This window comes from Choloepus didactylus, chromosome 10, assembly GCF_015220235.1.
Source record: "Choloepus didactylus isolate mChoDid1 chromosome 10, mChoDid1.pri, whole genome shotgun sequence".
NCBI classification, from domain to species: Eukaryota; Metazoa; Chordata; class Mammalia; order Pilosa; family Megalonychidae; genus Choloepus; species Choloepus didactylus.
Window position 1 is genome coordinate 95,246,441 of NC_051316.1, and position 14,759 is coordinate 95,261,199.

The 14,759-nt window shown below is 41.3% G+C and overlaps 1 protein-coding gene across 4 annotated transcripts in view; it reads right to left on the reverse strand.

The window, feature by feature from the left end:
- The window catches only part of MVB12B (multivesicular body subunit 12B), a 226,106-nt gene that overhangs the window by 141,190 nt on the left and 70,157 nt on the right, over positions 1-14,759 (reverse strand). For all 4 annotated transcript variants that reach the window (XR_005219090.1, XM_037851011.1, XM_037851010.1 and 1 more), the window contains exon 5: positions 4,203-4,332. Coding sequence is in view for 3 of the 4 variants with exons in the window: in XM_037851011.1 (XP_037706939.1) it covers positions 4,203-4,332 (130 nt within the window). In the remaining variant the exon portion in view is untranslated. The remainder of the gene's footprint in view (positions 1-4,202; positions 4,333-14,759) is intronic.

Genomic DNA, 14,759 nt, shown 5'->3' on the forward strand with positions numbered 1-14,759 from the left:
TCTGTACTTGGGCTTGGAGAGCACAGGCCAGCTGCACTAGATCTTGGAGGGGATGGGCCTTGTGCCCCATCGTTCAGGGAAAGTATCATCAGACCAATGCTCAGAGATGATGGAGCCTTTGCCCTGATGTTTGGGAAGAGCAGGGCTTCTGCAAACACTCAGAAGAGGTAGAGCTGCTGCTCCATCAGCTCCAGAGGACAAAACATCAAGCCACAGATAGCTCTCATACCTTGAGATCTAATGGAGTACGCCCTGCTTTATTTTGGACTAGTCTGAGATCCCTGACCCCTGTTTGCCTTCCAGTTACTCCCTTCTGGAATAGGAATGTTTATCCTATGCCTGCTTAGAAGCAGATTAACTTGTTTTCTAGGTTTCACAGGTCTATCAGACAGAGGAATTCTGCCCCGGGATGGACCACATCCATAATTGATTTTGATGAGACTTTCTACTTGGCATTGTCACTGAAATGACTTACGGCTTTTGGGATGCTGCGATGGAATGAATGTATTTTGCATGTGGGAAGAATGTGGGGCCCAGAGGGCAGACTGCTTGGGATTGACTCATGTCAGACAAAAGGAATGTTCTACATCTTCTTGACCAAAAGGGGGAGGTGAAATGAAATGAAATAAAACTTCAACGGCTGAGAAATTTCAAATGGAGTCGAAAGATCACCGTGGGGGACATTCTTACGCACTATATAGATAACACTTTTTAGGTTTTAATGTATTGGCATAGCTAGAAGTAAATACCTGAAACTACCAAATTCCAACCCAGTAGCCGTGACTCTTGAAGATGATTGTGTAACAATGTAGATTACAACGAGTGACAGTGTGATTGTGAAAACCGTGTGGATCGTACTCCCTTTATCCAGTGTGTGGATGGATGAGTAGAACAATGGGGACAAAAACTAAATGAAAAATAGGGTGGGATGGGAGGGATGATTTGGGTGTTCTTTTTTAATTTTATTCTGATTCTGATTCTTTCTGGTGTAAGAAAAGTGTTCAAAAACAGATTGAGGTGATGAATGCATGACTATATGATGGTACTGTGAACAGTTGATTCTACACCATGGATGACTGTATGGTATGTGAATATATCTCAATAAAACTGAATTAAAAAAAAAAAAAGGAATCTCTGGTCCCAACCCCTGATCCTGTGGGTGGGAACCCATCTGTAAATAGGATCTTTGAAGTTAGTTAACAGGTGTGCCCAGATAAGAGTGGGCCTTATCCAATATGGCTTAAGTCCTTGTAAGCAAAGGAAATTGGATACAGAAGGGGAAGCCAGGGGAATTTAACAAAACGTGAAAGAAAAAGGAGATGTTGCCATGTGCATTGCCATGTGACAGATAAGCCAAGGACCAAGGATCACCAGCAACCAGTCCCAGAATGCCACAGTCTTTGGAAAGAAAGCATCACCATTGCTGATGCATTGATTTTGGACTTTTCCTAGTCTCAAAACCATGAGCCAATAAATTCCCATTGTTTAAGCCAACCCACTGTACAATATTCGTTTTAGCAGCTAGGAAAATCAGACAATAAAAAAGAGGTTGAGAGGGTAAAACTAGATCCTGGTGATATCCTCTGAGGTCTTATATCCAGCTACTCCTGAAGCCTGCCCCCTGAACTATCTGGTCATGTCAGCCAACAAATTCTTCCTTTTGCTTAAGCCAGTCTGGATTGTGTTTCCTGTAACTTACAATCAGCCTGAGAGTCCTCAGACCTAGTATTTATGAAGCAACTATAGGACTAGGTCCCGTGAATATACAGGGTGATCAACACACACAGGCCCAGCCCTCAGCAGTTCACTTCTCATCAGGGAAGACAAACATCAGGAAAAAAAAAAACCAAACAAAACCTGCATAAGGAATTACCATGTAATCATGCAATATCCATGTTTCTTCCTGATTAAGAACCCTCCCACAACTTTCCTGTGCACTTGGAATAAAATCTAAATGCTACCATGTCCACAAGGTCCTGACAACCATGCCTCCCTCATCCCCGATACCCTTTTCTTTGCTCGCCCACTCCAGCCACACTGGTCTGTTTTCTGTTTCCCAAACATGCCACGCTCATTCTCACTTCATACTTGCTCTTACTTGCTTAGAAGGCTTTGCCTTCAAATCTTTCCATGGCTGGTTCTTTCTGAATATTTAGTTCTCTGCTCAAATGGCATGCTCCTGATAACACTAGCTAAAGTAGCCCCCATTCCATTGTTTTGTTTCCTTCACTACCTGAAATTCTCTTTCTTGTTTGTTTATTGCTTGTCTTTCTCTTTTACAATATCAACTCCATAAGAGTAGGGCCCTTGTTTGCCTTGTTCACTACCATATCCAGTGCCTTCAGCCCAGTGATACATAATAGAAGCTCAATAAAATCTAGTGGGACGAATACAGTATGGAGAGTCGAGGCCCAGTGGTATCATGAGGGAGAGACCACACAGGATCTGAAATATCTGGAAAGTCTCCAGAGGAGCTTGAAGGATGAGTATGCACAGAAGGACAAGGGGAAGGGAAGGCATGCAGTAGGAGCAAACAGTATGAATAAAAGCAGAGAAAGGTCAACAGTGTGGGGTTCTGGACTGACTGCGCATAAGCAGGAGAGGTAGCAATGAGATGTAAGGTGGGAGACAGTGATGAGAGGAAGATTGCCCAGATGCTTGTGGGTCACCCTGAAATTATTAGGACTTTGTCACCAGGAGTGGCTAGAGGTTTGCCAGCAGAGAGAAGCAGATGAGATTTAAGTTATTAAGACTTACTCATATCCATAACCAAAAGAATGAAAGACAACCACTACCTCACACCCAATATAAAAATTAACTCATAGTGGATCCAAAATCTCAATGTAAGAGACAGCACAATAAAACTCTTAGAAGGCAATATAGGGAAACATCTTCAAGACCTAGTAATAGGAGGTAGCCTCTTAAACTCACAGCACAAACTACAAAAGGAAAAATAGATAAATGGGAATTCCTGAAAATCAAAAGCTAGGAACAAATAATTAAGAGCTGAAAAGAGATATGGGGTGTTTTGGGTCATGAGAATTATTTAAAAACGAGAGTGATGAGGATTGTACAACTATGATGATAATGTGAGATAGGGATGATTATTGTGGACAGAACATATGCTATGTGAACTTAGGAACCCCCTATTTTATAAGTTAAGCCCTTGATCTTGAGGCTTGCTGTAGTGAAACTTATGGTTGTAAAGGCGAGGCTAAGCCCACCTATAATTATGCCTAGTCACCTCCAGAGAGTCTCTTTTGTTGTTCCAATGTGGACTTTCTCTCTCTAAGCCCAACTCTGCAAATAAATTCATCACCTTCCCCCCAAAGTGGGACAGGACCCCCCAGGTGAATGAGTCTCCCTGGAGATGTGGGACATGGATTCCGGGAATGAGCTGACCCTGGAATGGAGGGGTTAAGAATGCCTTTTTGACCAAAAGAGGGAAAAGAATGGCAACAAAATAAGGTTTCAGTGGCTAAGAGATTTCAAATAGAGCTGAGTGGCTGTCCTGGAGGTTACTCCTATGCAAGCTTCACCTAGATATGCCAAATGGCCACAATGATAAGCCCAAGTCAACAGTAGTTCCCCAAACCCTTAAGAATACCAAGATCCCTATCTGAGACTCTGTATAAGTTTCACTAAGTTTATTCTTCAGAAACTTAAATCCTCCAGAGAGCTCTTATGCCAGCTAAGTCCCAAAACCCAGAGGCAACAGCCTATTCAAGAACATTAACCAGATGCATTACCTTATCCCATAATGTCGATACCCTTTTTCAACATGAACAAGTTGGGTGGTCACTGCCTAGACAATCCTGAAGATCAGGAAAGTGATTAAATTAGAGGAAGGGGCAGCAACAGACAAGATGGAATTTAACAAATGATTATGAATAGTAAAACTCTATATAATTTTCTTCTTAGTTGCTAGGGTATTAGAATAGTTATAAGGAAAGAACTGAAATGGTGGAATTGCAGCCTTTAGCATCCTTTGAAATTTGTTCTATAGCTTCTTGTCAAATTGTAATTTGAAAGTTATCACCTTTTTGAATATGTTATATTTCACAATAAGGAAACAACAAACTGTGGAACCGTAATCTATAACATTCTTTGACATTTGCTCTCTATGCACTTGGAAAGTTATCATTTCTATGTATATTTATTATATTCCATAATAAAAAATATGATTAAAAAAAAAGACTTACCCAATAAAGGTATACTGAGGAGGTGCTTGCTTGGTCCGGCCCATGATTCGAATGTCACAAATTGCAGCTTCAGTTGAATCCCGTGGTATAAATTTAATGCATAGCCTCTTCTTTCTAAAAGCCACTTCCTCTGAAGAAAAGGACAACATAAAAGTATGAGTCTTTCAGAGATACCAAAATCTATATTCTGAATACCCTGTCTCCTATCACAATCCCTTTCTGACAGTAGAAGTGACCGGTCATCCAAGTATTCTCAGTAGAAGGCCTAGGCTCCACTCTTCCTGCCTCCCACTGGGCAGAAATGGACAGGCTGTGACTGCAGAGTGGGCATCAGTAACCCTGCTTTGGGTTCAGGACCTGACTCCAGATACCCCCTACCAAGAAGGGGCTCCCATGAGTACACCCACCTCTACAATTAGAAGAAGTCTGCAATAATCCATGGGGTTGGCTTCCAAAATCTCTGCTCCCTTCTCAGGTACCAGATACCTGCATGCTCAGGCCCTGAGTATTTACACACTTTACAACACAGACATTTCCCTTTTCATTATAGAAACTTTCAGACATACCCAAAAGTAGACACAACAGTATAATGAATCCATATGTTCCTATCACCCACTTTCAATAATCACCAACAATGGACAAGCTTGCTTTATTCTCTGCACCCCCGCTGTCTCCTTTACTTTTGCTGGAGTATTTAAAAATGAATCCCTCTTGCCCTTGGCAAGACTGTTGCTGCAAAGGAGAGGCAAGGCCTGCCCATAATTGTGCCTAAGAGCCTCCTCCCAAATGCCTCTTTGTTGCTCAGATGTGGCCCTCTCTCTCTAGCTAAGCCAACTTGGCAGGTGAAATCACTGCCTTCCCCCCTACATGGGATCTGACACCCAGAGGAGTAAATCACCCTGGCAATGTGGAATATGACACCAGGGGAGGAATCTAGACCCAGCATCATGGGATGGAGAACATCTTGACCAAAAGGGGGATGTGAAAGGAAATGAAATAAGCTTCAGTGGCAGAGAGATTCCAAAAGAACCCAAAAGGTCACTATGGTGGGCACTCTAATGCACAATATAGACAATTCTTTTTAGGTTCTAGTGAATTGGAGCAGCTAGCAGTAAATACCTGAAACTACCAAACTACAACCCAGAACCCTTGAATCTTGAAGATGATTGATTGTATAAAAATGTAGCTTATGACGGGCGACAATGTGATGGGGAAAGTCATATGGACCACACTCCCCTTTGTCAAGTGTATGGATGGATGAGTAGAAAAATGGGGGCAAAAAAAAAGACACCCAGTGTTCTTTTTTACTTTAATTGCTCTTTTTCAGAAACTTTAATTTTTATTCTTATTTTCTGTGTGTGTGTGGTAATGAAAATGTTCAAAAATTAATTTTGGTGATGACCGTACAGCTATATAATGGTACTGTGAACAATTGAATGTGTGCTTTGTATGACTGCATGATACGTGAATATATCTCAATAAATTTGAATTAAAAAAAAAAAATGAATCCCTGACACTATGTCATGTTACTCAGAAAAATCATTAGGCATCTATGATAGACATTTTTTTTAAATGACCACCATGCCATTACCATTCCTAACAAAATGAGGAATAAGTCCTTCATATTCAAAATTTTTCCATTATCTTGAAACTGCTGGTTTGAAGCTGTTATATACCCCAGAAAAGCCATGTTCTTTTAATCCACTCCAGTGGATGCAGACCTGTTGTGGGTGGGAACTTTTGATTAGGTTGTTTCAATTGAGATGTGACCCACCCAATTCAAGGTGGGTCTTAATCTTTTTATTGGAGTCCTTTATGAGAGGATAAAAGAAAAAGCCCAAAGAGCTCAGAGAGAAACATCTAGAGAGTTCAGAAAGAACAGCCCCAGAGAAACAAGCAAGGGCCCGAAGAAACTGAAAGAGCCACTGAAGCCAGAAGCTGAAAGCTTCAAAACCCGGGAGTGAAGGACCAGTAGATGCCAGCCATGTGCCTTCCCGTGTGACAGACGTGTACCGGATGTCAGTGGCCTTTCTTCAGAGAAGGTATTGTCCTGTTGATGCCTTAATTGGGACATTTTCATGGCCTGAGAACTGTAAACTTGTAAACTAATAAATCCCCATTGTTAAAAGCCAGTCCATTTCTGGAATGTTCCATTCTGGCAGCTTTAGCAAACCAAAACTGTCATTTTACTGTTGGTTGGTTTGGATCAGAATCTGAACAATGTCTTTGCATTGCATTTGTTTGTTACATCTCGTAAGCCCCTTTTATTCTGTAATAACCCTATTCACCCTACCTTTTTCTTCAGGGTACTGATATGTTGGAGGAACTGGGTCACTCCTATGTATTTCCTATAAACTGGCATTTAGAGCTAAAGGCTTGATTAGACTCAGATTAAAGTTTTTAGGCAAGAACACTTCACAGGTGGTGGGTGTGTGTGCTTCCTATGGCATTATAACCAGAGGCCCGGAGGCCAACTATACCATTCCTAATCGGTTTCAGTGGTGTCGGTCTGGTCCCTCTGATACAAAGTGCCTCAACTATTTTTCTCTGAACAGTTTTCTCACCCCCTGATGACTGCTGCCTAGATCTATAATTTCATTAGTGGTTTAAAAATGATGATTTTCTAATTCTGTCATTCCTTTGTCATTTATTAGCTTGAATTCTTCTATTAAAAAAAGAACTTTCTTCATCAACTATTTGATCTTCCTGAAAAATAGTTCATACAGGAAAGAAAGAATAAGTACATGATTCTTGTCTCTTATCAAGAACTGTTGCCCTAGCAACCTCCAATGGTGACTATTGTTTACATTTTTAAATGCAAGTATCAAGCAGTTGCAGTTGTTTACATGAGCCAGATGGAAATGGGTTGGAATCCCAACTCCACTATTTTCTCACATTGTGTCCTTAGGATAGTTAGTTACTTTCTCTGAGCCTCAGTTTCAGTATCTGTAAAAGGGAGTTAATAAAACCCCACCCCACAGGAACACCGGATGGATTAAACATGATGACACATATGATTCAATTATCCTGGTGCCTGGCACACAGTAACTGTGCAATAAAGAATAGCTGTAAGTGTTCTTATCATTATTATTGCAAGTAAGCCTCAAGCACACAATTTTAGTGTTTTAGTGTTTGCTACTGACTTTCAAGACCTTTCAGTTCTGTGGCAGAAAATAAGCAAAAAAGTTAACACATCTGTCTCAACAGTATACTCAAATCAAGGAGTAGAATGAAGAGGGAAAGCCCTGCTTTTTAAAGAGCCAGATGGAAACTCAGAAACTCTGTGGGTTCTTTCCACAGGTGAGGAAACTGAGGGTTAGAGCAGCTGTACCAGCTGTGAGTGATACCATCCTGAATCCAGACCCAATCATTATACCTACAAAGGCAGGGAGGGTATCCGCGGAGAAATGGGTGAGTCCATAGCAACCCTGCACGTTCAACAATTAATAGTTGATAAAATCAGGCCTTTGAAAATGTGAAGAAGGTGGAATTTTTCTTTGAATGCAGGTATTTTTACTTGCTTTTGCTACATTGCTCTTTGCTCCACTCCTACAGCAAACACACGATAAGAGATGGAGCCACTAATTACACATGCTTAAGCAGGCCTAATTTTAAGTAAACATATTATACACAGTCAATAGAAATGTGTTCAGTCATGCTAATGAACACAGAGAAAGTACACAGCCCTTTACTAAAACAAACAATCATCCAGTTTTTAAGTGCTATATGGATTACAACAAACTGTATTTTAAATTAATTATCAGAATCTCCTTTTTTTTGGCTGACTTTATAAAATCAGAGCTTTAAATACTCTCAAGCTACACAAAGCTGACCAAAAGGTTCATCTGCTCAGCTTGAGCTCTACTGTCCCCTGGGTAAAGGTTCCAGGAAATGACCACATGACTGGAAACGAAGAGACCACCCTAAACCCACTCTCCTTGTGTGAGGAGGCACCTGATGGAGATCCCGGGACCTGACCTCAGAATGTCCTCAGGGCAGTAACCAAGGCATCTGTGGTCACAGAAGAGAAGCTTCCCCACTCAGGCCTAGGCACATTCCCCAGCCACCACCGCACCCACACCATGGGCCCAGACGGGAGTCAGCCCGGAACTAAGGTCTCTTCATTTAGGTGGTTGAACCAATTGAAAGAAAAGACAGAAGGGGAAATCCCTTGGGCCTCTCCAGTATATCAGTAGAAAGCTATGGTAAGTTCAGTTAACTGTCAAAAACAAATTTTAAAACTAAGAAAAACATGTGGCAGTGGGAAGTGGGAAATTAACACAAGTCTATTCAGTAATTTTAGTTTTTAAGCAGACGATTCATAAAGAATAAGCAAAAGTAGCAAACACTTGTGAAAATGTTCAGTCTTGCTAATAAATAATGAGTGAAAATTAAGTAAAGTTAAAATAAAAATTAAAAACATATGCTGGCAGGCCTGGGGAAAACAAGTACATGTTGATATCATTAGTGGTACTGTGAATTGATATTTCTGGAAGTTAAATTGGAACAAAGAGTAATAAAGCTTATATTTATTGAGCCCATCCTAAAAGCAAGGCACTGTGTATGGTAGGTACTTCATGTGATTCAAAGAGGAATTCTCAACTCAGATCTTGCCTTCAAAGAGATAAGCAGCAAAGAGATGAAGAAAACATGTAAATGACTATAGTGAAAGCTGAATACAGCATTATGAGACAGGTAATATCCACCCCACCCCTCATTTTACAGATGAAGAAACTGAGGTCCAGGAGGGGAATGTTATTTGCCCAAGGTCCCAAAGTCGTAAGTGGCAGAGCCAGATTCAATGCTAGGCAAGTTTGACTCTAGAGCCCAAATACTCCCCATCCGCCAAGGTGTGGTTTGTCAAAATGGGAATTCTGAAGCAGAATTGATCATTTCCTTCGGAGTTCCACCACTTCACTTTCCTCCCTCTTCAAAAAGGGAGGGTGAGTAGGTGCCAATGAAAAACAGAAAGAAGGCAGACAGGGTCCCTGATCTTATATAGCTCTATCTGATTATGTTATAATATAATTCCTTATTTTCAGGTCTAAATCACCCACTAGACTATGCTCCTTGAGGGAAGGGTCAGTATCTTATTCATCTTTATTTCCCAATGTCTGCAGTACCTGGCATATGCCAGGCACTCAATCTTTGCTGCTTGTTTGTGGAGAGTGTGATGGTTAGGTTCATGTATCAACTTGGCCAGGTGATAGTACCCAGCTGTCTGGTCAAGCAAACATTGGCCTAACAATTGCTGTGAGGACATTTGTGGCTGGTTAATAAACCAACAGGCTGGTTTATTAAATCATCAGTCAATTGACTGCAGCTGTGACTGATGACTCACCAAAGGGCGTGTCTTCCACAATGAGAGAATGCAATTGGCTGGATTTAATACAATTAATCAGTTGAAGACTTATAAGCCAGACAGACGACCTCCACTACTTCTTCTGCTGCCCAGCAAAGCGTTTCCTGAGTTCATTGGACATCTTCCTTGAAGTTGACAGTTTGCTGACTGCTGTACAGAATTTGGACTCGTGCATACCCACAGTTGCGTGAGTCACTTTTATAAATTTTATAGTCATAGACACCTCTCATTGATTCTGTTTCCCTAGAGAACCCTAACACAGAGAGCAAAGAGCAACTGCTTCAAACTGGCATCTAGGGACAGAGACTGTTTCATGCAGGTGGGAGTACTTAAGCTAAGCTTCAAAAGATCCCAGGTGTGGATGTAAAGAATTGAGAGGAAGGGTATTCAGGCAGAGGAAACAACAAAGCAAATACTGAGTCAGAAAAGAAAGGGGCATGAAGAGGGCAGCGAGGGGCTCCATTTGGATAAAGTATAGGGTGTTGAAGATGTCTGGAGAGGAAGACTGGAGGCAGAACATAGAGGATCTATGATCCAGTAGCCTCAAGGACTTCACACAAAAAACTATACATAACCAAAGTGATCTACAGATTCAAGGCAATTCCTATCAAAACTCCAGCTAGCTCCTTTGCAGAAATTAGCAAGCTGATCCTAAAATTCATATGGAAATTCAAGAGACCCAAAATAGCCAAAACAATATTGAAAAAGAACAAAGTCGGAAGACTCGCACTTCCCGATTTCTAAACTTGCTACAAAGCTACAGTTTCATAAGACTGTGTGAAACTGACATGAAGACAGACACAAAGATCAATGGAAGAGAATTCAGAGACTGGAAATAAACTCTGTCATTTATGGTCAATTATTTTCCACAAGGGTGCCAAGATAATTAAACGGGGGAAAGAACAGTCTTTTCAACAAATGGTGCTGGAACAACTGGATATCCACATGCAGAAGAATGAAGTTGGACCCCTAACTCACCCCATACACAAAGTTTAACTCAAAATAGATCATAGACCTAAATGTAAGAGATAAAACTCTTAGAAGAAATCATACACATACATGATTTGTGATCTTGGATTAGAGCACAAAAGTTCCTTAGATATGACACCAAAAGTACAAGCCACAAAAGAAAAAATAGATAAATGGGACTTTATCAAAATCAAAAACTTTTGTGCTTCAAAGGACACTATCAAGACAGTGAAAAGACAACTCACAGAATGGGAGAAAATACTTGCAAATCATATATCTGATAAGGGACTTGTATCTAGAATATATAAAGTATTCTAACAACTCAGAATAAAAAGGCAAATAACCCAATTTAAAAATGGGCAAAGGATCTGAATAGACATTTCCCCAAAGAAGATACACAAATGGCCAAAAAGCACATGAAAAGATCCTTGATCCTTAGCCATCAAGGAAATACAAAGCAAAACCACAATGAAATACCGCTTCATACACACTAGGATGGCTATAATAAAAAAGGCAAATAATAACAAGTTTTGGCAAAGATGTGGTGAAATTGGTACCCTCAGACAATGCAAGTAGGAATGCAAAATGGGGCAGCTGTTTGACAGTTTCTCAAAATCTTAAACATAGCATTTCCATAAGACCCAGTGATTCTACTCCTCGGTATATACCCAAGAGAAATGAAAATACATATTCACATAAAAACTTGCACACGAATGCTCATAGTAGCATTATTCATAACAGTCAAAAAGTGGAAACAACCCAAATGTCTATCAACTGACGAATGGATAAATCAAATATAGCATATCCATATAATGGAGTACTAGAATAAAGTATTGATGCATGCTACAACATGGAAAACATGATGCTAACTGAAAGAAGCCAGTCACAAAAGGCCATATATTGTACAATTCGTAAACACAGTAGATTAGTGGTTGCCCAGGACTGAGATGGCGGAAAGGTTGGAGGGAAATGGAGAGTGATTGCTTACGGGTATGGGGTTTCTTTTTCTTTTTAGGGTGATGAAATGTTCTAAAATTGATTGTGGTGATGGTTGCACAATCTGTGACTATACTAAAAAAACACTGAATTATATACTTTAAGTGGGTGAATTGGACTGTATGTGAACTATATATCAATAAAGCTGTTAAAATGAAAGCCTTATACATTAATACATAAAATCTATCTGTAAAAGATGCTTATACCTATATGCTATTAGAGCATATTTTAACATAGTGGCTAAAAGTGTGGCTGGTGTCAGGAAGACATATGTATTCTAATTCCATCCCTTTATTCCCCCATTTCTAAATGCATGCCCTTGGATAAGTTCTGTAATCCATAAATAGTTACCATGACTCAATTTTCTCATTTATGTAATGGGTTTACTAATAGCTATCTCTTAATAGGGATCTTCTGAAGATTAAATGAAACTAGGTGTTCTGGTTTGGATGTATTATGTCCCCCAAAATGCCATGTTCTTTGATGCAACCTTGTGGAGGTAGACGTGTTGATTGGGTTGGAATCCTTTGATTGAGTGTATGTGACTCAATCAACTGTGGGTGAAACATTTGACTGAATTATTTCCATGGAGATATGGACCCCATCCATTCAGGGTGGGTCTTGATTTAATCTCCAGAGCCCTATAAGAGAGCTCACACAGGAGGAGACATTTTGGAGATGGCCACTGAAAGCAGACTTTTGCTGACACTTTGCTCTGGAAAAGCTAAGAGAGGACAAAACACCCCAAGAGCAACATTTTGAAGAACGCACAGGAGCTGAGAGAGGAGCTGGAACACAACTCGGGATCAGCAGATACCAGCCACATGCCTTCCCAGCTAAGAAAGGTTTTCCAGATGCCACTGACCTTCCTTCTGTGAAGATATACTTGTGTTGATGCCTTAATTGGGACATTTTCATGGCCTTCAGACAGTAAATTTGTAACCAAATAATCCCTTTATAAAAGCCAATCCATTTCTGGTATTTTGCATAATGGCAGCATTAGCAAACCAGAACACCAGGTATGTAAAACATTTATCATATGGGCTGGCATGCTAAATAAAAGTCATTATGATTATTAGCTAGTATAATAACAAACAGATAAAAGCAAGTCTGAGGAGAAACTAAGATGGCGGCTAGGTGAGACAGGGCAAAAAAACACTTCCGTGAAAAACACTAGATAAAAATCAGAAAGTGACCCAGAATACCGGTTACAGCGATGCGCCAGCTGGACGAGGTCTGCTAGTTCCACAGGGGCTGTATACTTGGTGAAACCGGGAGTCTGCATTCTGAAACGAGTGGGTAAGCTGGCTGGAAGACCCGCAGCTGCGCAGCGGTCTGGGGAAGCCAGGGTTTGGCATTTGGAGACCGACTGGCTCTTTAAAAAAAAGGGAAAAACCCAGGAGCGGCTGCAGTTGCGATAGTGGCAATCACGCAGTAAAACACAGCAAGAGGGGGCTGGGCCAGCCTCTCAGTGTCTGGCCTGGAAGACAGACCGCTGCAGATACCCGCGGGGCCGGGGGAACGAAGGAGAGAGCCGGAAGCAGAAAGAAACCCCGCAGCTAGGAGCTGGCTCCCCAGAGGGCCGGATAAACTCCTGCCCGGGGCCGTGCCCACAGCCCAGAGCCCCACCAGTTGTCCCGGAGCTGGGAAGGAGGAACTGTGCAAGGAGGGGGGTGTTGAGACACACCGTTTGGCCATCTTTGCATCAGGCTGAAAGCACCCCTGCACGGCCCAGCGGCCCGGGTCTTCCCTTGAGGGACGGCGCGCACTGGTGACATAGCACAGCATTCCCTTGGCAGAGGTCCTGGAGGATCACGGCTGGGCAGGGGGACCTGCTCAGAGAACCCAGGGACACTATGCCAAGTCCAGTGGTTTGTGGGACAGCGAGAGAGAGGGTCTGGGGCTGGAATGAAATGAAGGCTTAGACTCTTGCGGTGGCCTTGAATCTCCGGGAACCTGGGGGACTGGAATATTAAAGCTGTCCTTCCTCCCTGGCCGCCTGTACACATGCCCCACATTCAGGGTGGACGGCTCCAGCAACACACCCAAACTGAGTTCTCCAACTGAACCCCACAAGAATCATTTCCCCACACACCACGGGAACAAGGTGGAGAATTGACTTGAGGGGTATAGGTGACTCACAGATGCCATCTGCTGGTTAGTCAGAGAAACTGTGTTTCTGAAAAATTAGGTTGGTATTTTTTTTTACAACTTGAAAGAACCCTATCAAGCAAAGCAAATGCCAAGAGGCCAAAAACAACAGAAAATCTTAATGCATATGATAAAACCAGATGATATGGAGAATCCAACTCCAAACACACAAATCAAGATATCAGAAGAGACACAGTACCTCGCACAATTAATCAAAGAACTACAATTGAGGAACGAAAACATGGCAAAGGATTTAAAGGACATCAAGAAGACCATGGCCCAGGATATAAGCGACAGAAAGAAGACCCTAGAAGAGCATAAAGAAGACATTGCAAGAGTAAATAAAAAAATAGAAGATCTTATGGAAATAAAAGAAACTGTTGGCCAAATTAAAAAGACTCTGGATATTCACAATACAAAACTAGAGGAAGCTGAACAACGTCTCAGTGTCCTAGAAGGCCAAGAACAGAAAATGAAAGAACATAAGAAAGAATGGAGAAAAAAATCGAAAAAATCGAAATGGATCTCAGGGATACGACAGATAAAATGAAACGTCCAAATTTAAGACTCATCAGTGTCCCAGAAGGGGAAGAGAAGGGTAAAGGTCTAGAAAGAGTATTCAAAGAAATTGTTGGGGAAAACTTCCCCAACCTTCTAACAATATAAATACACAAGGCATAAATGCCCAGCAAACTCCAAATAGAATAAATCCAAATAAACCCATGCCGAGACATATTCTGATCAGACTCTCAAAAACTGAAGAGAAGGAGCAAGTTCTGAAAGCAGCAAGAGAAAAGCAATTCACCACATACAAAGGAAACAACATAAGACTAAGTAGTGACTACTCAGCAGCCACCATGGAGGCAAGAAGGCAGTGGCATGACATATTTAAAATTCTGAGAGAGAAAAATTTCCAACCAAGAATACTTTATCCAGCAAAACTCTCCTTCAAATTTGAGGGAGAGCTTAAATTTTTCACAGACAAACAAATGCTGAGAGACTTTGCCAATAAAAGACCTGCCCTACTTCAGATTCTAAAGGAGCCCTACCAACAGAGAGACAAAGAAAGGAGAAAGAGA